Here is a 24,264-nt window from a genome sequence, read left to right on the forward strand (position 1 = left end):
AGAGGCAGAGATCTGGTGGAGCGCTTCGAGTCGTGGTGCGAGATCAATCATCTCACCCTCAATGTGAAGAAAACAGGAGATGATTGTAAACTTCAAGAGAAATATAAGGAATATAAATGCTGCGGTGTTCATCTGGACAACAGACTGGACTGGACAACTGTGAAGCATCAACAAGAAGGAACAGAGCAGGCTGTACTGGGGAAACTTTAGGTGCTTCAGTGTTTGCAGCAGTTGGTGTAACAGCATCAAGCCAGGGACGTTAGGTGTATCAACACCAGCTCTGCTTAGTCTACTTTAACCCAACTCCAGTCCGTTTGGCTGGATTCTAGTCACCATCCTGAACTCTTGTGTGGTTCGAATGCGTATGTGAACACCGTGTGATCGGTAGAGGTGGGCAAATTGATACAAAACATCGACAATACCAATACCAAGTCGGTATCGGTATCAGATCGATCCTCGCGTGGTGAGATTAATACTTTAGTTCCGGGTTTCTAATTTGTAATTTACTTTATTTTTAGTACTTTTTATCAACTCGACCTAAAAATAAAAATAAAAAAGTTTTGTTTTGATTTATTCTGTCTCACATCATACTTGTTTCTCTAACAAGAGAAATGGCTCATGATCTTTTATCAAAGACAAAAGAGAAATCCTACAACCACTAAAATCTGACATCACTCCATTGTTGTTTACATTTTGCAAAGGAAGTTGGGGGTCAGAGGCTTCAGAGGTTTTTGTGTTGTTTCCTTCAGTGGTTTTGGTGCAGCGCCACCACAGACTGAGAGAGGAGTAACAGGTTTTCAAAGGTTTTGGTTTGTTTGATACAGGAAAGAGAACCAGAGCAGCTGGAAATGGAACAGATGTTGCACATTTAGTCTCCAGTTGAGCACAGTCTACATAAACCAGGTCAATAGACAAAAATTAAATGAAATTAAAGAAAAAAATGTTTTGGTATTTGAGAGGAAATGACTCCAATGACTCATATTTAGCTTTAGGTTAAAACAAATGTTAGAATAATTATGTTTTGTTATCATTCTTACATAAGTAGTTACAGTTTGTTTTTCATTTAAAGGTTTAGTATTCACACCCCAGAGAGGAGGAATTTGTTAAACCGTGTGAAAGACAAAACTTGCTTTTTCCCTAAACCTTGAAGCTGCAGCTGCTTCTTATCTTAGGATACTCCTTAAACTGCTTGTGTTTAGAATGTAGTTCTTCCTTGTTTCAGAATAGCCATTCTTTGATTTATCACTCTCCCACATTTCACTCTTTACTCCCTTCTTTCTCCTCTTAATAAAAAGACAGGCTCTGCTGCAGGGAGGCAGAATGCATGGTAAACACCTTGGAGAAGTGGTTTCTATGTTTTCTCCTTCTGTAGAAGCTTGGTTGAAAACTCATATATGTTGTCTGTGGTTCTTTCTTTGTATTTAGGTAAACAAAATACCTAACAACAAACAAAAATGAAAACAAGACATGCTTTTCAACATTGGTTTGACATCTTTTTAATATTGTTTTTAATACTGTCCTTTAGTTATTTTACATCCAACTTAAAGCTCATTGTTTAACAGTAGCAGCCCATGGAGAATAAGTGCAATATGCATTATTTTGTTTTTTACAGAAAAACAAACAGAATAAATCAAAAAAGTATGTTTCTGAGAGTATTTTATGTGTGATGAGTTATTCTGCTGAGGAGCAGGAATCCAACTGTACAAATAAAGAATAATAACTACACAGATTTATCAAAACATGTTGCTGTCCACTTTTCTATCCATTCCACTTCATGTCACTGTAACACAACCAGACAGATACTCAACATGAAACAGACTAATGTGTACAATATTCACACGAAGTACATTATTATAGACACACGGGACAAATGTCCTCCTTCAGTGTCTGAGGTACGTCTTCTCCTTCTGTCCAAGCCGGACGCTGCGTTTCCTGTCTGAGGGAGTCCAGTTCAGTCCAGCTGGTCTTTACATCACACAGCAGTGAAACGGTTCGTCTGAGTTCCGTCGGTCACTCTGCCCGGCGGCCTCATCTGAGGCTGGACCGGGCTGCACAGGAAACAGGAAGTAAACGTTCCCAGGACGACGCCGTCGAGGTACGGTGAGCCTAGGCAGAGCCACAGACCGATGTGTACTGGACCAGAGGGACGGCCAGGTCCAGGTACTCCTGCAAGGTTACGGAGAAAGAGTTAGAGCTGGCCTTCAACTTTAATAAGGTGACACATTAAAGCGCATTAGCATCATGCAAGTGGCTGGTTTACAAACGGAAAATGAGCTGCATTACATTCTGCCTTGACTGTCAGATAAACTGACCAATCAGAACAGGCTGCTTTGAAATGGATGAAGTAAAGATGAAGAAACTGAAGGTAAACATTTTAAGTTACTGTCACCACTTTGTACATTAATACCTACAGAAAAACACTTCGCCTCCACCAGGAGGAGAATGGAGAACTGTAATTTATCGACAAAAATCCATCAGTTCACAAAGCTAATAAACAGATTCATAAACACAAAAACACAGTACATAAAAGAAATATAATTTCAGTATGTTTTAGTTAGTTTTATAAATGCACAATATAGTTCCGGTTATTTATAGTTTTCCCCCATTAATTACTGTTTTTATTTATTTTACTTATTGAAAATATTTTTAAAATTTTAGTTTTTGTTATTTTGTTAGCTATGACCAACTTTTCTAATACTAAAAAAACATTTACAGATCTCTGATCTTTGACAAATTATTAGAACATTCCTGTCTTTGGGGCCATTGGTCGACCTGGTGACTGGTATCAAACAGTTCCTGTTGTGTTTGCGAAGAGAAACGACGAGTCACATCCAATCATGATTATCAACCACAAAGTTAAAAGTTCTTTTCCCTTATCAGGTTAAAATATTCTCTAAAACCTTTAGTGCACGTCACAAAACAATTTAGGTGAATTTATGTTCTATTTGAGGCTGCATATGTAATTTTGACTGAGTGTGGATTCAATAAAGAAAAGTTTACACCCAAGTGTTACATTTAGAAATCATTGAAACTAAATGCTGTGTAATGATCCCCATCCTGGAAAAAAGAGCCATTCAAATAAATCCGACTGCAGCTGAATATAAACAACAATTCCTCCAAAGTTGTAAGTTTGTTACCTGGTTGGCCATATTGGAAAGCGTTCGATCCAAGTCTTCTACAAGCTGCTGGAAGGTGGGCCTCCGTGCTGGAACAGCATGCCAGCATTCCCTCATCATCAGATACCTGAAATATTAAAAATCATAAAGACAGCTGTTTTAGGACATCTGCAGATGGAGTTAAGGAGGAGGGAAGTCAATGTGTGTATGCACTCACAGCTCCTGAGTGCATGCGGAGGGTTTTTCCATGCGGTGTCCCTCCTTCAGCAGCTTAAAGAGCTCCTCCACCGGCACGCCGGGGTAGGGGGAGCCTCCCAGGGTAAAAATCTCCCACAGCAGGACGCCAAAGGACCACCTGCAGCGGCAGCACATAGGATCAACGAGTAGAATGTGGAGATTGAACTGCAAACAGAAGTCCAGGTTTAGAAAAGTGTAACCCTGGAGAGAAACTATCTGATGGAAAAATAATGCTGGGCAAACATAGAATAAAATTGCATAATGACTGAATGAAATTTTAGGCATTTATCTTATTCCTTTTTCTTAGTTTCTTTTAAGTACCGTAGTTACTGTGGACAAGTTTTCTTACCACATTATGTCTTGCAGGACGTGTTTAGTGTGAAACAGACTATGGACCAATTCAGTCCTTTCACTCCCGTTCTTCATCGACTCAACAAGAGAATCTGAACGTTGCCTTAAGAGTGGTGGTGGTTTTTATGTCCTCCTCTTGTAATTTAACCAGTGGTGGGAGTCCATTTATTTTTGAAATTGATTTAGTTAATTACAGGGGAAAATTAATTACCGGTAATCGATAAAATAAGCTAAATTTTAAATTCAAAAATCCTTTATTGTGCTAAATTATTGAATAAATAAACAATAACAACAAAGATATTTATTGTTGTTATTCATTCAGTTTTCTAGAGTTTCAGGAAGTTCTGATCATTCATGAAGCCTCTTTGGGAAAGTGGACTGTGGATGCTGACATTAGCATTAGCTGCTACACGTTTAGCATTGAGATGCTGTTTTAGGCTTGAATAGTTTTGCTGATAAGCTAGCTTTTTAGAGCAAAACTTGAACACAACTATAGGCTTTTCCAGTTTCCAATCAGACAAATATTAACCCCCAGTGGCCCAAGAGTCGTGGCTTTGCTTGTCCATCCCTGCTGTTTGCGGATGTCGCTTGTGCAGCAGAATCATGTCGTACCAGAAACACGTATACAAAGCTCTGGATTTTTGGGGGTAATAAAAAACAAAAACAAGCAGTTATTTGTGTTAACTTTTTAATGAGTGACTATCCAAGTAATGAATTAACTTAAGTTCCAACCCCAACTTTCACACAACTGTACCTTTAGAAGTCCAAGCAGTAACCAGCCTTGCAGAGACTTGCATCAGTCTCCTGCTCAATTTTTGAGCTTTAAGAAGCTTGAAAGCACCGATACCTATGACTAACTTCAAAGATGGTATAAAACAAACAAACAAAAAACTAGGAGTAGATAACTCACACATCACTTTGGTGTGTGTATATCCGATCGAACAACGCTTCAGGAGCCATCCATTTCACGGGTAACCGGCCCTGCAGGCACATTAGCATCCGGTCATACTGTTAATAAATCTACAACAAGCTTCCTTAAAACAGTCAGGCTTACATTAGTGGTCTTCTTGTAGTAGTCAATGTGATGGATGTCTCGAGCCAGGCCGAAGTCGGCAATCTTCATCACGTTGTCCTCAGTGACCAGCACATTCCTGGCAGCTAAGTCTCTGTGAATACACTGAAACAAAACAGAACCAGTGAATGAATGCTGAAATCGCAAGTTTTATTTTATTATTTTAAGAAATCATTAAGACAAAGAGGGAAAGAGAAAGTGTGATCCTTCAGAACCCGACTTTATAAGCTAAGCTCACAGGTTTGTTAGCCAACAAAGCTAACAGAGGCACAAAAACCGACAGGAAGTCGGTTCTGTCTGTCTGCTGCATTTTATCCCTTACTTTGTCTGACCAAGTTGGATGTTTTATGTAATGCAATTGTAAAAACTTGTAGGACTCTATCAGTTTTTACTCAACAAAACCAAGTGACGAAACATAACAGCCTACAGATTACAGCAAAAAACCGAACTAGACAAATTCTAAGGTTATTTTATTTGTTTGTTTGTGTTGTGTGATTTTCCAGTAGAGCTTTTTAGTGGTTAGACATGTACAATATCTGACACTGGGGGGTTTTTTCTGACCTTTTTTGAGGCAAGGTAAGACATTCCTCGAGCCACTTGGTAAGCAGCAGACACCAGCTCCCTGATCTCCAGACTGCCCAGACTAGCCTGCCGCAGGCCGCTCCAGTACTCCAGCCCGGCGGGCCGGCGAGCGCGCAGATACTCCCTCAGATTCCCCTGAGACGCGTACTCCACCACCACATACAGAGGGCCTGGTCCAGGGAACGGTGGCACATCCGGGGGAGAACACACTGGTGAATGAGCAGAACTCTCCCCACGCAACCCAGCCGTTTAAAAACTTCAGCACTCACCGCCCTGAGTGCAGGCGCCCAGGAGGTTAATGATGTTTTTGTGTTTCCCTATCATCTTCATCATCTCCATTTCAGAGATCAGGTCAGACAAGTCCTTCTCTGTGGCGTCCGCTGAGCACAACAACGTGTCAATGATTAGAACATCTGCTGCCGCCGGGGGCAAAACAGATCAGCTGTGGTGAAGCACAGCTAAAAGTTACTGCAGGATGTAACTTTTATTGGAAAAAGTTTTTTTTACATATTTGTTAAAATTATAATTATGTTTTAACACTATAATATAAAACAGACAATCTATGGAGAAAAAAAGAATTGAGCTCCTCTGCCTTTTCCCAGTGCTCCCAGTACTAACTGCACCACTCAGTGTAGTGGTGCAGTAACAACCAATCAGAGCCAGGAGGAGGGTCTTGCCGCTGTCAATCACTCTCATGCTAACCCCCAGCCACTTTGCTCTCTGAGGCGTACTCCACCACCACATACAGCTACAGCTGCTTCACCACAGCGTACTCTGTCACAAATGCTAAGGTTAGTTAGCATGAACAACGATGAAGGAAGACAAACTGTTTTCCTTTAACAGTGAGCTCTGATTGGTTGTGTTTGGTCAGGAGTGTTGTATTTCTTCAGATGGCAATAGTAGCTCAGGGAGAAGGTAGAGGAGATCGATCTTTTCACAGATTACCTCTCTCATATTATACTGTCACAACACTGTGACAGTTTTAATAAATATAAAAAAGAACAACAACATACTTTTGTAAAAGTTACATACTGCAGCTTTAATGAACAAAAATATATAAAAAAGAATAGCTTCTGTCATCTCTCACCTTTGAGCATCTTTACAGCCACTTTGGTTAGACGTGTAGGTTTGTTCTTGTCGACCCCGATAGCCTCAGCCAGCACCACCTGACCAAAGCAGCCCTCTCCCAACGGCTTCCCCAGGGTAAGGCTGAAACAAATGCAGATTTGCCAATAGCTTAGCAGAAAGTCATGAAAGCAAGTCCAACCCTCTGTAGACAACGGGTTGGACACCAATAAGACCTGCAGTGTTTCAGTGCATTTAGACTTTTTGCCACAAAGGACCAATGATGAATCTTCTCTAAGGTTGAGGATGATTCTTAAGGGTTACGGTTTTAAGGTCTAGTTCTTAAGGACATTGACTTTATTAATTACATTGTGTTCCATTTCCATAAGTGGCTCTTCAGCCCATGTCAGTATAAGACTGGATAATGTCTAGATAATGTTTCACTTTCAACACTAAACAATCACATTTTCCAATCACAAAACCTCAATATATTTGTTTTTCTTGAACAGACCAACAGAAAGCAAAGAATAACTGTGAGTGGGAGGAGGATATAATAATTTTAAATTTGGTTTTGTAAAATGCCTCAGTTTCGGGTTGGAGCACCTGACCATCAAATTTTCCAAGTCTTTTCAAAGATCCTCAAATGGTGATCTGCAGATTTAGGTCTGGTTCAGACCTAAATCTGCAGATCACCAGCAGATTAACTCCTTCCACCTTTTTGTTTAGTCCCATACATGTGACGTGGTAAACTGCCGGTGCTTTTTGTAAAATGAAACTTTTGTGGGGTTGGACTGCTTTTGGAGACATTGGGTAAAGACATACCGTTCACGTGGCAGCTCCCATCCAGGATCGTATGGAAGTTCGTACTCCGACACTCCAGCAAGGATGGTGGTGGCAGCACTGGAGAGACGCGACTGATGCATCAAACACATTCCTGACTGCTGGGAGGTCGAGGATTCAACTGAAACCTGCAGAGATAGACGGGTCATGTGAGAGTCTTAGTATCAGATCAGGAAGACAATGAAGAGGTGATCTGAACGCTCACTGCCAGCCAGCCTCACCTGTCTCCTCAGAGGAATGCTCTTGGCTAACTTCTGCACTGCCAGCTGGCTGTTAAAGTCCCTTTTCTTCTGGGCGCAGCAGAGCCTACACATGACTGCGGAGACCGTCAGAATGATGATGACGAAAAACCCCAGGCAGTAGATGAAGATCTCCAAGTATGTCTGCGAGGGCACCGGTGAGGGCAGTAACTCTGAGGAGAGAGAAGTCATGGTGACCGGAGAGGAGAGAGTCTGAATTATGGTGTGCATGGGGTTCCATGTAAACATACCATCGACCACAGTGAGCCACGCCGAGTGGTAAGACACTCCGATGGAGTTCTCTGCCAGGCAGGTGTACTCTCCAGCATCATCCAGGGAGACATTCTTCAGAGTCAAAACCTCCATTTCTTTTTCTGTGGTGTTCAAACCTGCAGCCTGACGGCAACATAGATATTAAAACTTCAGATCAGAAACAAACACAGAATGTTGTATGTCTGAAACAGACATACAAACAGCAGTATTCACAGCAGGGGTCTCAAACTCCAGTCCTCGAGGGCCGCAGTCCTGCAGTTTTTAGATGTGCCACAGGTACAAAACACTGGAATGAAATGGCTTCATTACCTCCTCCTTGTGTAGATCAGTTTTCCAGAGTCTTGCTAATGACCTAATTATTCTTTTCAGGTGTGGTGCAGCAGAGGCACATCTAAAAGTTGCAGGACTGCAGCCCTCGAGGACTGGAGTTTGAGAGCCCTGATTCACAGGGTACGCAGGTGGATGTTAACTCTTTAAATTAAAACCTACAGATTACTCAGGAACACAGACACATTTCTCAGAGTTGGTATGGTTAGCTCTACTCTGCTAAAAGAATAGTACAAATCTCAATCTTCAACTTGACTGGTAAATAAATCATCTGTAATTGAAAAAGAGGCTGAAGTGTTTCTCCTCATTATCCCACCACTTCCTACAAACCCAATCTGACTGTCTGCTGACCAGAGAAAGAAAAATGAGACCAGTGCCATGCAGCAGAAACCAGCTCGGCCACCACTACAGTAAATCGTTACAGCCCACTGGCATACAAATCCTTTTCTGCACACTGACTGTAACAACAGTGTTATGCTCAGCTTCCACAGAGCGGTAAGTCATGGGCCGGTGCGGTTCGGAGTTCTATTTTATGGTCCGGAGTATTCAGGAGAGCGGCTCCAGCAGCAGTTGGACTCTCACTGGACAGACGGGGTCAAACCCAAATCCTTCAACTTGCCGTCTAATGCAACAACAAACGTGATGCATTTGTATGCCTCATGTCTGTCGAAAACAAAACCATTTTTCCGTTCCCCAGTCAATAGAATTTGTTGTGTGACATCAGTGGCTCCACCATAACCATACAATTATCTTATAGACCTGTAGCCAGTGCTGCCAAGTCTTCTTATCATCAGCGACTGTGGGCTTGTTTTTTTTTTCCTAAAGTCATTTGCAAATTTAATGAGGTTTCTGGGTTTGTTATTTTTTGAGGGCTGGAATGTTGCAGTCCCTTGAGTAAGCTGGGTGGGGCTGGGGGTGGCATGATGACCCCCACAAGATGCCACCCTAGACAGTTGCCCATGTCACTCGGTGTAGACTCAGTGGAAAACTGAAAGCTCCATCTAACGGCTTGGTTCTCTCTTCACCTCAAGAGACCAATACAGCTTCACCAAATCCACCAAACACTTTCATTGATACACTTAGGGTATCAATGTCTTTGCTAAGCTAAGACATTGATATCCAGCTTTTTCAGTCTGATAAAGCTCAGACTGAAATTTGCTTAATGTCAATTGATGGAAACTAAATTTACAAAAAACACCACCTGTGTGCTTTGCGTACCTTGAGAACCATGACGAATGGGTGTCCGTCTGCTCCCTGTTTGCTGCCATTGACGGTTATGTGTTTGAACCACTGGATGTGAGGCTGCGGGTCACTGAACACTTTGCACACAAACTCCACATTGGTTCCAACAACAGCTGTCTGATTGGCCGGCAGGCCCGCCTGCAGTATGGGCCTGTGAGGAGAACGCTCTGCAGCAGAGACATTTGGACAAACGTCAGAAGAAGGTCAAAAGCTGCACTTAGTAGCACACTTCAAAACGTCCAGTACACTAAAGCATAAAAACTCTATTGGATATAAAAGTAAATATGCTAGGATCAGGAATGTCCTGTGTTGTATTTGCCTAAATCTTTGGAAAGGAAGGCTATTTTCACGCCTAAGGTCTTGGAGGAAGAAAAGTGGAAGATCAGAAGAGATTGGATGAAGGACAAGAGGATATGCAGAAAATTGGTGTGACACAGGAGGGCACTCGGTACAGAAGGGTCATTCTGATGCCCAGAACATCAACATATCTCACCGATTACGTCCAGAAGGAAGGTGTGTTTCAGGCTGCCATGTACATTCTCCACCACACAGGTGTAGTTCCCTCTATCAGAAGGAACCACTGACTCCATTATGAGCATGTGTTCTCTGAACTGTTAAAGAGCATAAGATTTAATATATCTCTTTAAAACCAGATATGCTGTTCCTACTGTAGCTGCGTTTCCATTGACTGTATAATTGCTCAATTTGACAATTTGCAAATAAGTTCGCTTAGGTTTTTTTGAAACATGCCAATTTAAAAAAAAGAGAAAAGATAAGTTTTAGTGTTAGGATGAATTTGTTTTTTGCCCTTATCAAAATTTGCTTTCTTTGCTACATGGAAGCACTTTTTTCACATAACACGAGTCACATGATCAACAACCGGATGTCGGCACTGACTCAAAACACAAAGAAGAAGACAGGAAGTAGTTGGTGGGATGATGGCGCGGCATGTTTTTTAATGACTTACCACGTTAATAAACTTTTATTGACAAAGTTTTGCGCACGTTTGCAATGGAAACGCAGCTGCTGATGTCAGACAGACCTTGAACCCTCCGATTCGCTGGTCTTTCCTGAACTCCTTCCCGTTCTTGTACCAGCGCAGGCTGGGCGGTGGGTTCCCGGTTGCTTGACAGCGGAACTTGACAGTCCTGCTGGCAGGCACAGCATGGAGCTGCTTTTCCATCTTCTCTGGCATCACCCACTGCGGCGCCAGCGCTAATGAGTAAGACACCACAACATAAACACGATAAGATCAGCCATTCACAGCTCAACTGCTTTCAGGCAAAAGTTTGGGAGTCCTAACACCATTGAGGGAATTACGTTGGAGCTTTTCATTGCTGGTTGACATTTCGTTGGACAGTTTATTTTCCTCTGAGGATGACTCTTCATCTTCTTCGTCTTCAGAAGACTTTGCTGCATCTGTTTTAAAAGAGATTTAGAATAGATTTCTTTAATGAAGAAGTAGGAGAAACAGCCATAAAGGTGTTTTAAGAGAAATAAAAGCAGCTTGAGGATCCACCTCTGACCTCAGTGCAAAGAAACTGTCAGTGCTTCTGCTCAGGCTGCTGCAGCAGACATACGGGCGCTATCGCCAAGCACAGTTACACCCCAACCACTTCACAGAGATCCTCCCCATTAATCTGGACCATAACCAACAAGCTTAAAACACACACATCCTTTCAGCCGGGGGAGAGAGGCCATATTATATGTTTAAGATGGTGTCAGTACTCCTTTAAATCACCTTGATGATGTTGCATGTCAGAAGAAAAGGCAAAAACTGAAATTGCAAGAAGTGTGCAAGTTGATTGGTTACCAAGCAGAAAGAATGCAGACTGGAGAACATCCTTACCCAGTTGTGTTTTGATTCATTACAGCAATGTCTTCATCATGTGGACATGGATGATGAATTTCATTGTACATTTTTAATACAAATTAAGCATAATATTATGACGTGCATGGAGTCCCTTACACAACAGACTGTGTATCCTGGCACCTTTCAGTTACCTTTTCAGACATTTGGGTTGCAGTAATGTTGGGTTGAACGCCCCTGTTCTCCTCAAGACACCTCGGCTCCCATCCTACAGCTGGTTGTTCCTTCCTTGGGACATTTCTGAATAACTTCTGATAGATAATTGTAGCAGTAGTAACATTATAATGTATCGTCTGCAGTCATACTGGTCTGAGTAGAAACCGACTTTTCCAATTGAATTCTGACTTCAGAAGGCTTTGCCCTTAATTTTCTTCAAAGGGGGAAGTTTTATGTATTTTTCAGACACATAGTGCCATTTTATTGCACAATCAAGTAACTTTGTTTCCTTCAGTTGTTATGAAAATCTTATTTATATCAAATATGACTTAAAAGAAAATTGACTTTGCAATTTAACACCTTGAAATTATGTCTCTATTTTAAAACTCCTTCTTTTTCTGAAACTCCGCCTACAGGAACATGGCTCCTCTATTAACCCTTTAATGTTTTTACCAGCATCTGAGAAGTATCTCCTATAATGAGCTCAGCAAATGCTCAGTTCCACCAGGTGTTTGCTAATTGCTGCTGGCTAGTCTGAAGGAGCTCTGTGAGGCAGAAGTTTGGAAGCTGCAGCTCCTGAGGAGGAGCTTTGTCCTTGAAGGTGGGGCTAGGTCCGCACAGACATTTGGACAGCTGAATGGTTGCCATGGGACATTCAGGGATTTCATAAACATGCATGAAAGAATCAAAGCAACAGTCCAGGTATGTTTGTGATGAAGGGATACCATTATAACATGATGTAAAACTCCAAAAAGTAGATTTTCCATAATACTGCCCTTATAATAGAAACTCTCTTTCTGAGACCAATGTGGTCAATCTCACATTGGTCTCAGCTACAGTCAGCTGGAGCCCAGATGGTCACCAACACTGACCATAGTCACAAATATGCTGCTGAGGTTCTAACACTGACCACTTTCTAGGCATGACCAGAACTTCTGTTTCCCTCTGAATTCAGAGAAGTGGTGTGATTTCAGAAAGCACGCAGCAGAGCAGAGGGAGCTGGGAAATTGAAAGCAGGCCTTGTTTATAAAAGGGGGTTGGAGCAGAGAGACGAGATCTGATGGATTCTTGACTGAGATGAAAACAAGAGTTTACAATGGTGCTACAGACAGTCAGCTGGAGCCCAGATGGTTGGTGAAACACAACCAAATACACAGGCACGCTAGACATATACATGCATATTCATAAACAAAGGGAGAGAGGAAGGAGCATAAATGGTGCCTGAAAGTGCAGCTTTATGCTAAGCCGGTTGGCACAGTGAACCCAAAAGAGAGAGCGACAGGGTGCATGTGTTCCTGTGTTCCTGTGTCTGGGCGGAATCTACAGACCATAACCAGCACCCACAGAGCCAAACCATGGTTACGCCATAAAAAAAAAGAGAAGAAAAAAAAAAGAAAGAAAAATTCCTTTAACCATTTTCAGACGCCTCTGAGCCAAAATCAGCCAAACCTAGAAAAAGTCACCATCCTGTTAAAGAATTCACTCTTTTGGAAGGTTTTTTAGCCCTTTATATAGGCGCACAAACTGGAATACATACAACCACAGCTGAGATCAGACAGGAAAACAAATGAGAGCAGGAACGAGACGAGAGCCAAACGGTTCGTAAGGAAGCCGAGACCACTTTCAAAAAGAGCTGACTTCAGGACTTCAGTGAGCAGAGGAGCATGGGAAACCAGTTTCAGTGGTGTGAATCCAGAACATGAGGAGATGATTACATTCAATTTGAATTTTATTTTGTCAGACAGCAGAAAGACAATTCAGTTTTCGTCTCAGATTAGTTTAATTGTCCGTCTCTTCCTACATACAGGTTGAATGGTCAAAGAGGTTCAGCAAAGTAGCTAACTAGTTGGTCCCTGAAATGATTATATATACTGGTAAGTTTTTAAAATCTTTTATGTTGTGACACCACTCAGTTCCTTCAGGCAGTTGTGAGGTTCTGATGTCAACTATTAATGCAAATTAACTTATCAATTGCAAATGTTGCGCAAACTTGCAGCTTTCATCAGTCATGACAACTTTTCCGTAAATCTGACCAATCACCTTAACATTTTCAGTATTTCCTTATTTTCTGACCAATCACTGAAACTCAGCAGAATTTTGACCAATCCCCTTCGCCCCCTTCTAATTTAACTTCCTGTTTCACAACATCTCTTGAAAACCTGTGAGATGAAAGCATGAGTGGCGCTAAAGAGCAACATTAATCTTTATAACATTAATCTGAGATGTTCTGAAGGATTGACTTCTACTGTGTCTACAGTTCATGTTAACCTGGATGAGACAATATGGAATTATTCTTTTGAACTTTGACCTCTCCTCAGGACAGGATTTGATTTGTGTAAAGCTGCTATGTCAAGATGGACCCTGAAAATGTTCACTTTAATCACGAACCATGTTAAAATCCTGTGTCTTTTTTGGGAAGGTCATGTGCAGCGATTTCAAGTTTTTGAAAGACGGCGAAAATAAGACTTTAAAGAATTCACCACTTTGGCAAATCAGTAGTTTTAAGGCAACAACAATCACAAAAAACCATCCCAACATCCTGGAGGAACTGAGTAAGCCTAACTGTTGCTCAGCTCAGAGCCTTTATGGAGAACAGCGAAGCCATGCAAAACAACTCAATTGGGACTGAATGGTTCATGGAAAAAAAACAAAAAAAACTCAATGGTTTACTGGTCAAGGTTTGGGACACAGTGAGCTCTGTAATGTGATGCATTTCTGCACCAGTTCCACAGTGAGAGCAGAGCAGCAGGCAGGCCGGTCATGGGAATGCTAAGTAGTAAACACAAAGTGGCCTCAGCAGCAGCCTGCTGTCTGCCAGCGTTTCAGATGCTCTAGTACCGACGTGTGCCTTCAAACAGATTTCCTCTCCTGTTGCTTTTCATGTTGCGCTGAAATGTCTCAGAACTTTAAACACGTCTTAGATCAGACAAAGAAAACCTGAGTGAAGGCAAAATTTGGTTTAAAAATGCTAAATTCTCTTATGAAGGACTGAAGCTATCCCAGCCAGCTTAGCCCTGTGCTTCTAGCTGAATGGTTTTAATTCAGTCACACTGTGCAGAGCAGCATGTCTGAGGCCATGACACAGCATCTATATCAGATTTAATTCCAGACTTCGACTAGGCCGGTCCGTAACCTCCATTTTAGTTTTTGATCCATTCACTGGTTGATTTGGGCTTCAGATGATTGTCACTAGTATCAGCTTGCTTAACTGCTGATGTCCTTTTTTTGAAATGCCGTGTTGGTGTCACACCGTCTATGCATATAACAGGATGCACACCTAAAAAGAGTTCCTCTCTTGTCTCGCCAGTCAACAGAATATTTTCCTAAAATACAATTTTTTGGAGAATATGAAATAAGCATTTTTGTTCTTTTGGGTCTGCAGAAATCTTCAGCCTTGGAACCCTTCTATGACTCATAAATATGAACCTTAGCAGAAGCAGTGAGGCCTGCAGAGCTTTAGATATTCTGGGCTTGTTTGTGTAGAATCATACCTTCAATATGAGACTCCTGTCTGTTTGGGTCCATTTCTGCCACAAACTGTCACACAGTTTGTGGCAGAACTAACAGTTTGTACAAAACTAACTTTTCTGTGTGAAATAAAAGAAATCTGTTTTGGTAAAGCTGCAATACGTAACATTTCTAAAAGTATTTATTTTTTACATATTTGTTCAAACTGTCCCTGTGTGTCCTGGCAGCATGGTATGAGACAGATAATCGGTGAAAAGAATTGAGCTCCTGTGCCTCCTCCCTGTGGCCCTCCGGCTCAGAAACAACCAGAAACAATCATAAGGTCACAGCATAGTGACAGTTGGAACAAATATGTCAAACAAATACATATGTATTTCTGTAAAAGTGACCTACTGCAGCTGTAACAATAGCAAGAAAGAGCTGAATGAGACTGTGACCATGTGCAAACACATGTGGTGCACATGTGGTTTATGCTAGCAGCAATGCATCCAGCATGTTGTCTCATCCATCAAAACATCCCTGCAAAAGTGTTCAACAGCCTGTTAGAAAAATAAGCAGGACCTCCCAGTTACTGTTGTTTACAGAGCAGAACAAAAACCACGAGCCTGGAACTAAGAACCCGACAGAACTCTGGTTTTTATGGCCAACTTTGTTTTTCTCTGAGTTTTACCCTCAATCTTTAACTAAACTCCATCACGTCAAACAGACAGCTGAATTACTTTATCAGCTGTGGTTTCTGTGCGATAAAGCACACAAAGGCTCTGACCTGTGTCCTTGTCTTCTGTGGCTGGTCTGGACTGGACCTGAACCAGCAGCAGCACCAGGACGCACGGAAGCAGGAAGCAGCGCCGGGAACCCATCACATACGACTGCATCAACTTACTGGGACTTTTGTGCTGCAGAGAGAGGAAAGAGATGATGAAATTAGATCACAATGAGATTCAATGTTCCTACTTTCTGCAGATTTTTCCAGTCTTGAGGCACAATGGGGTTTTTCAAAAACTTTAGGAACTCCTTTCGTTTTATGGAACAATGAAAATCTCATTTAGGTTGTGCAACACACAGACTTCTTCTGATTCTTTCAAGAAATGCTCAGATGCTCAAATGTCTCTGAGTCAATTCCCAGTAAACCATTAAAACCACAGGGTCTGCATCCTGTAGCTCAGCTGGTGCTGGTCAAGTATAAACTAATAGTGCATCAGCTGTTCATTTAGAATTTAAGTGCAAATTCTTAATGTCATTATTTATCTGGAGTAACTGTGACCACAGTCAGTGGTTTTTGTCACTATGGAAAAAAAGTTAGTCATTCACCATCAATGCACCACAAATTTGGAACAAACTTCCAGAAAACTGTAAAACAGCTGAAACACCGACTTCCTTTAAATCTAGACTAAAAACCCACCTGTTTAGAATTGTATTTGAAATGTAATCAATTACAAATTTAATGATGGAACTTGACTTAATGTCATGGTCTGATTGTTGATTCTATATTGAAATTGCACAAAAATCCGTGAGGGATGACGGAGTCCCAGAGCGAAATTCCGTGAAAGAGGTGAACGGAGTCTCGTGCTAGAAGGCCATTAAAATGCTGCCTACATCGTTTTAAACTGTGTGATTGTGAGCGTGAGTGAGAATAAAAATAGCAACAGGTATTTTGTTCCATATAACACAGTAGGAGTGTAACAGGTAAACCTTTTATGGATGCAAACTCCACTAAAAACCCACCTGTTTAGGATTGTATTTGAAATGTAATCAATTACAAATTTATTGATGAAACTTGATTTAATGTCATGTTTTGATTGTTGATTCTATGTTGCTTTGTGTTTCTGTGTTTAAAACACACAGAAATACAAAAGAACGAATATACTGGCTGCATCAACACAGGGTAGGATAATATCTCGAATAGCATGAAATGCAATACAGTGAGATGATACAGTACTGAAAGCTCTTTCTACATAGATTTAATGGATCTATACGCACTGGATCATAACATACTTGATCGCATGTGCTTTCAGCACTGGGAACTCGTTAACATTGGATGATTTTAAATCTGGGAGAATATGGTTCACAAAGAATTCAGTCAGATTCACCAGTTCATTGGCTTGTGTTATACCATGCTTCTGTGTCTGGGCTTTGGATGCCAACGATGTGACTAGATAGGTGGCTGCATCTTTGTGTTTCCAGTTCTGTCCAGGGTTCTTGGCATATTCTGACAGCATCGAGTTCACATAGCCAGAGAAGATGTAAAGCACTTTGAAATGCCTTGCTGCTGAAATGTGCTGCTATACAAATAAAATGTGATTGATTGATAAAAGCTGCCCGGTCCCAGTGGGCTAATGGGACACAAACACATCAATAACATCCTTTATACATAAAGGGTCCTCTCTGGAAGAGCTTCTGAAACATACTGAGCTAATTGAAACACACAATCCTCAGTTTGTCTTCATCACCAGACTAAAAGAAATCTGAATAAACATCAAGAACTTTACCAAGCAATTATTTAACAAAATATATCCGTTATAGAAGTCCCAACAGAAAATGTGTTTTGTGAATCTGTGATCCGACATTTTATTAAACCTGTTCCATAATCTCACCATATCTCCAATATATCTGACCTCACACGGTTCCCATCCACATCTCCACATAAGGCCGGTTTAGGAATGTTTCTGGTCATACTTAGGAAATAGCTCAGCACTCTATACTGGACTTTCTCACTATAGAGTTGCTGACAACAAAAGTGGAGCATCTTACAGGATATAGTGAGACAAGACGTCATGTTGCCACGATGTTTTTTAAGGAATCGTTTTTCCTCAGGATGTCATTCTGGCATTAAAGTTGTCAAAATAAATGGTGAAAAATTCTAAAAAAAAAACTAAAAAAAACATCCAGACAGATGTGCTTTATTTTATTATTTTGACAGATGTCCTTTCAGCGTCATGAAACAAATCCCAGGGTTCACACAGATTTTGTTCAGAACTGAAGAAATCCCAGCAGGAAACAGACAGAGAGTGAAGAAAGCTCTGTTTACGCCGTGAACAGAGCTGGTAGAGGCTGCAGAAGGGGGACAGTGAATGACATTCATCATCTTATGAGGCTCATAAACAAAATGAGGACTGTTTGGCCGCCCTCGCCCGAGCGTCTCATTACAGCGTCTGCGCCCGGCGCGCTGCTGCGTGCATGCAGAGCACATGTATGTGGTTGAGGGTGGAGTGTGATGAGCAGAGCAGCGGAGGATGCCAGCTTCATGCAGACATAATTAATACGCTCAACACACACATACACACAGACAGACGCCTGTTTAATTACTGTTGAGTCTTTGTTGTGTCACACAGAAGATTCACAAGTGATCAGGCACCACAGCAGACGCCTTCATTCACATATTCAGTAAATGCAACTTGCTGCCACCAACTGAAAGCCGGAGCTGTTTGGATCAAACTCCATGGTAACTAGAACGCTACTGTTGTTGTTGCCTGTTTTACATCCCTTGTTAGTTAGTTAATGCCAGGAATAAACCCAATCATTTTTCACTTCAGTACAGAACTTGTGTTCACTGTTGCTTTCCACATGATTAAATGAAATCTTAAAAGACATTATACAACCACACTATAAAAAACTGGTAAACGTACTGTAGAAATGCAAAGGAATTTTATGATTTTTTTACAGTTTATTTTTTCTGTGATTTGTCCTTTACACTTTGCATCATGGGAACAAGAACCTTTAGACAACATTAGCAGCTATCGCTAACCAAAACCAGGAGCATCGACCATTTGGAGCTAGATTTAAGAGTTGGATTAACCTTTTGGGCACATTTTTGGTAATGTAAAATAAATGGCAAATTTGTTTCTGAGTAAAATATTTTGAAATATTAGTAGTTAGTTGACTTTGAGAGACTCACGTTAGCAAGTACAGTATAATATAGAAAACATATTTTCTAATTTTATTTTGACAGGACTTCATGGCTCTAGTTTTGGTCTTTACTTCATGGGTCACACGCTCTTTCCACAGGACCCGTTTTTTAGTTTTTAGTTTCAGTTTTACTCAAAAAAATGTTAGAGCTTAACATGTCATTTTAAAATGCTGTGTTTGCTCGTGGTTGTAAAAGTAAGATGCGGTGACCGCAGCATTTGTTTTTCAAACTCCAAACACCATCTGCCGTCGTCTCATGATGAGTTACACTTGCTAGCTAGATTTTATTTGACCACCTTAAGAAGAATATTTGCCACGTAACTCCCAATAATAAGAGGACTGTGTTGTGGCAAAACAAAAACTGTTCAACTGTGACCACAACATTTTGGAAGAGCTGCTGCAAAATAAGTAATTTTATGCCACAACAATCATAAAAAAAACAACATTGAAGCATCCTGGAGGCACTGATCATCTATACCAGCAGAAGAAGATTGAATAAAAGGTCTTGTTAAAAATGCCGGGTCTTGGTAATGTATTAAAATCTAGACGATAATACATCATTTTATTCTTTTTTTGCACCTTTAACATCACCAATAACCTGGACATCCCAGCTTAAAACAAGCTTCAGTGTTTTATAGAAATACTTTAAAAACCCAGTCCAAATAAAAGCCAGCAGATCTAGTGGATATATTCCAAGCTCCACCTTTGACCAAAAAGCCCCGTCCTCCGCTTTCTACAGCATCGGAGGGATTTCAATTTAAAGCAACATGCATATTACCAAGAACTGGATGTCCCTCCAAAACTGACAAAAAGGTACAGGAAGTGTGTAACACGCACACGCCCACACAGCCTACCCCACATCATGCCTGGGATGTGGAGTGAGTTGGCAAGATGGAGACGTTTCCTCAGGATGAAAACATCCAGACCCCATTAAGGTTGACATACTGTTATTTTGAAGTAAAAAGGGAAGTAGTTCCCGCATTATATTGATGTTGTATGTATGACAATCTTGGAGGAAAACGTGTTAGGAGCTGAAATATTCTGAAGACTGTTGATGGTTTCTACATGCTTTCCAGTTCAGATTTCTATATCTTTCAATGGGATTTTCTGCTGGTTTTATTGACATTCAAGTACATAACATTTGCCTTCTTTAGGTTTATTGTTGTTTGTAAGTCAACAACTGAAACACTGATAGAGCTGGCTTGTGGTTTTGGTATTGGACATCTGAACCAACGTGGATTCACTCAAAACTTGGACTGCATTCTGCTGGATTACATAGAGATTATTCAAATCCTAGTTTATACACAGAGATGCATTTATTTCATGAAATGCCTTCATTGCATAAAAATGAATTGGAAATAGGATTTTTAATGCTATTTTCAAACCAATGAAATTCGATTTCAATGCTTTTTTGTAATCTAAATCAAATCCAGTTCATGAACCTTTGGTCCAATTGTTAAAATCTAAAAAAAATTATATATTTGTGAGTAAAAAGAAACTCATTACAATGGATGTGATCTTTGAGTGTATTAATAACTGAAAAGGCCAAAGTGATCTATAAGCTGGACAGAAACTCAAGCTGTGATGAGGCAAACTACAGATAATCATAATATACTTTTAAATCAAAGTGCGTTGTGTTGACTGCAAATCTCCAGCAGAATGAAACCTTTTGCACTGTATAAACACGTCAATTTCCTGCGTGTCAGACCAAGCACAGTGACACAGCTGTCAGAGCTGCTGCCTTGGAGCCAGAAGGTCCTGGGTTGAAATGTGGGCCGGGCCGAGGCCTTTCTGGTGGACCTGATCCAACTCTCCAGACAAGCACATGAAAAGAGTCGGAGCGGAAAGAAGCAATTTGGACTGAAAAGAACTTCCCCGGCTGCACAGCGCAAAAAAAAAAAAAAAACCTGCATGGAAAACCTTCTGAGGATTCAGGAGAATTACACAGGCCTAAAAATCTGACGGAGGTAAACAGACGTCTGACCCCGTCAGTGTCTGTAGGTCCTTGTGTTTTCTCATCTGGGTCCTAAAAGTCTCCATCCTGGTGTAACTCAGTCTGAGCCGGAGCCCTCACCTACACACCAGATTCTGCAGCCGGCTGGCAGCTCCACATAGCTCTCATACTAACATACCAGCTGCTCATGGCTCTCATCCATCCAGGCTGGAAAATATACACACAAGTGCCAAACAGGAAGTGAGGCAGAAGGCTGTAAACCTTCCACAGACTTTGTTTAAACCATCACAGAGAAGAGAGCAAGTCAAGTTTAAAGGGGAAAATGGTCCAGGTTTGTTTTGCTTCAGACCCAAAATTCTTTTAGAGGAAAAGTGACTCACCTGTATCATGCAAACTCCACATATTACAGTTCAGCATGAAAAGTGATGATTTAACATCCTGAAATATGGTGGAAATATGGTTATATTTATCTATGTTTAGGAACACAGCCAGTGTTAATAATCAGCTGCAGTTCTGCAGCAGTAAAGCAGGGCTGTTCAAGCATGTCGCAAACATGGACCAAAAAATAAAATAAAAAAAAACATTTTTAAAAACTAAAATTTACACAAAGTTTTGAGATTTTTTTTTCTGCTCAACAATAAACTAGCATGTAGTATTTTGATTACACAAAGAAAGTAGATTTCTTTTTGTAGGAAAGTAATTTGTAAATCACTGTAGATCCAAAATTCAAAAGGTTTTTACATGTTTTCCTTAAAGAAGAAAAGGCAAAACCTTTATTCATTTATTTTAAGATTTAGTCCACTCTGCAACAAAAACAAGATTTAGGTCAGCTTTGTTTAGAAAGTTTTAATAATGTAATTAAAAGCAGATTTTGGAGCTCTAAAGTCTGCTTCAGTGTAGAAATCAATGAATAGATGTGATCCAATCTACAAAGAAATTAAAGGGAAAGCAGAACGTTTGGCTGTTAAAGGGGAAGTATTATGTAAAATCTGCTTTTTTGAGCTTTACACAATATTATAATGTTATTTCCTCATCTAAGATTTACCTGGACCGTTGCCTTGATACGTTCATGCATATTTAAGAAATCCTTTAATCTCCATGGCAACCATTCAGCTGTGCAAAACATCTGGGTTTACCTAACCCCGCCTTCAAGATGCAGCTCCTCCTTTATAAGTTTCTGAGCTTCTGCCTCACAGAGCAGCCCTCCCCCATTCAGCTCCTTCAGACTAGCCAGCAGCAATCAGCAAACACCCGGTGGAACTGAGCATCTGCTGAGCTCATCATAGGAGCAACGCTGCTAAAAATGTTATTAAAGGGTTAATAGAGGAGCCATGTTTTGACGACTTCCTGAAGGCGGAGTTTCAGAAAGAGCAGGAGATTTTAAAGAGACAGGGGCCCAATTTCAAAACATTAAATTATAAAGTCAATTTTTTAAAGTAATATTTGATTAAAAAATAGCACAATACCTTCAGCAGCAACTGAAGGTATTGTGCACAAGATGCCTGCAAGATACATAATACTGCTGCTTTAAAATACAAATAAAATAAAAATAAAATAAATCAAATAAAAAAGCTGACATTTTTGTAAGAAGATTTTAATTTTTGATCATTGTTTTGTTGTAATTAGAAAAAAAACTTTCCATGTGCATCAACCACCTGCTGGGATTAATTTAAGTCATTCAGGGGCCACACAAAATCAGTCATGGGACCACAAATGGCCCCTGGCCCGCACTTTGGACACCTCTGCTCTAGAGTCAAATATAGCATATCAAAATATTCATGTTAAATAATGAAGAACATGACAGTAGCATTGCCACAATGCTTCACACGTGTCTGTGTTTAGCTAAAGCATTCACCCTGTTTTCATTTTTTTTTTTTTTTTCCTAAAAACATCAGATCATTTTATGGAGACTTAACAGATTGACACAGAGTAGCAGAGCAGGGAAGTGGAAGGAGTTTAATAATAAACAAAAATAAAAACCTAAAGAGTGTGGAAGACATTTGCAGCCATTCCCCCTTTACTCTGATGCTAGAATAAAAATCCAGTGCAACTCATTACCGGGCCAAGACATGGCCGACCAAAAAGAGCATTTCTATACAGAAGCAGCCGTGGTAACCATGGTAACCATGGAGGAGCAGCAGAGATTCACAGCTGTTTCCAGCCAGCTCTCAGACACACATCTGAGCTTCAGCAGAATAAGAGCAACAAGGAAGATATGGTTGGAAAAACGAGCAAGAAGTTCTAAAGCTAAGGAAACGTAGAAGAAATATAATGGAGGCAGCATCATGCTGTGGGTAGGATCTTCTGACTGGAGGTGATGAGACGGATGATACCAGGAAAAAAAAACCTGCTGGAGGAAGCCAAAGAACAGAGACTGGGGCAGATCTGTCACTTCCAGCAGGACAACACAAGTACAGAGCCAGAGCTGCAGTGGAAGAGTTCAGATCAAAGCATAAACAACTGCTAAAATGGCATAATCAAAGTCCAGACCTAAACCCAACTGAGTCTGACAAAACAGCTCTCCATCCAATCTGATTGAGCTGCTCTGAAAAGAGGATCGGCCAACTGTCAGTTTGATGTGTGAAGCTGATGGAGTCATTTGATCTGCAGTGGAGCTGGTTTTTATTGTTATGATCCTGATTTATAAAAATATATTCACATACATGGAAAAGCAAAGCATGCACACTTTCCACTTCAGGACTCTGCAAAACTTTGTTGGTCTGTCAGATAAAATCCAAGAAAGCACACAAAGGGTTCTGTTATGACGAGAGATGATTATTTCAGATGTAATACAGCATATTATAATATGTAACATGTAATATAATATAGCTTCATTACCGCCTCTTCCATTTATACTGCGGGACGTTTACTGAAACCAATCTGTCGGTTTTGAGCTGATAAAGTTATTCCCTGAACATCTGGACACTTTTCTGCTCCAGTGGCTCAGATCCATCCGCTCCACCACGGCCCTCCTGCCCGCCTGCAGCCGGCAGTCAGAACCCACTGAGGTCCAAAGATCTCCGGACTGACAGAGGAAGTGATCCGGTCCGCCGAGACAGACCTACCTGTACGAGACGGTCCAGTTGGCAGGATCCGGAGCCCAACACCGAGTTCGTCCGTCCGTACAACCATGAAGTATCAACTTTCCAGAACTACTGCGGAAGTCTTGCGGCGGTCCGGACGGGCTTTGTGACCTCCAGCTGGCGGTAAATCCCGGCGGGGTGAGTCCGAGCCAGCCGCTCTTCTAACTCTGGAGAAAAACGTGGGAAAGGCGCCACTGGTAGACAGAGTTGTCTCAATAAATAATGGAAGCCAGAAGAAACGCCCACAGTGGGAGTTTCCTCTGGTCAGCGCCCCCGACCCACGCCTCCCAACACGCACACACACGCACACATCTCCATTATTTCTACCGGGGCCTCCCTCCCAGGAGCCCCTCGCTTCGGGTTTCCTGCTGTTGTGGGGACACAGTCTGTGTTTCCACAGAGACTTCAGAGGATTTAGCGACATGTGAGGACAGCGACCCGTCACACACAAACACACGCACGCCTACCTTAGTACTTTAAAGT

At 41.1% G+C, this 24,264-nt stretch overlaps 1 protein-coding gene across 1 annotated transcript; it reads right to left on the reverse strand.

Moving 5' to 3' along the window:
* Window positions 1-1,480: 1,480 nt before the first annotated feature.
* LOC114149547 (fibroblast growth factor receptor 1-A-like) lies at window positions 1,481-24,004 on the reverse strand. Its single transcript, XM_028025527.1, has 17 exons — window positions 23,764-24,004; window positions 15,605-15,734; window positions 10,665-10,763; window positions 10,387-10,559; window positions 9,838-9,955; window positions 9,321-9,511; window positions 7,754-7,898; window positions 7,485-7,675; window positions 7,246-7,391; window positions 6,446-6,567; window positions 5,628-5,738; window positions 5,338-5,528; window positions 4,759-4,881; window positions 4,615-4,685; window positions 3,334-3,471; window positions 3,138-3,243; window positions 1,481-2,166 (listed from the first exon to the last, which is right to left on the reverse strand). The coding sequence occupies exons 2-17, from the start codon at window positions 15,711-15,713 to the stop codon at window positions 2,107-2,109; spliced, it is 2,094 nt and encodes a 697-aa protein (XP_027881328.1). The 5' UTR covers window positions 15,714-15,734; window positions 23,764-24,004; the 3' UTR covers window positions 1,481-2,106.
* Window positions 24,005-24,264: the final 260 nt, after the last annotated feature.

Source organism: Xiphophorus couchianus, chromosome 8 (assembly GCF_001444195.1).
Source record: "Xiphophorus couchianus chromosome 8, X_couchianus-1.0, whole genome shotgun sequence".
NCBI lineage: Eukaryota > Metazoa > Chordata > Actinopteri > Cyprinodontiformes > Poeciliidae > Xiphophorus > Xiphophorus couchianus.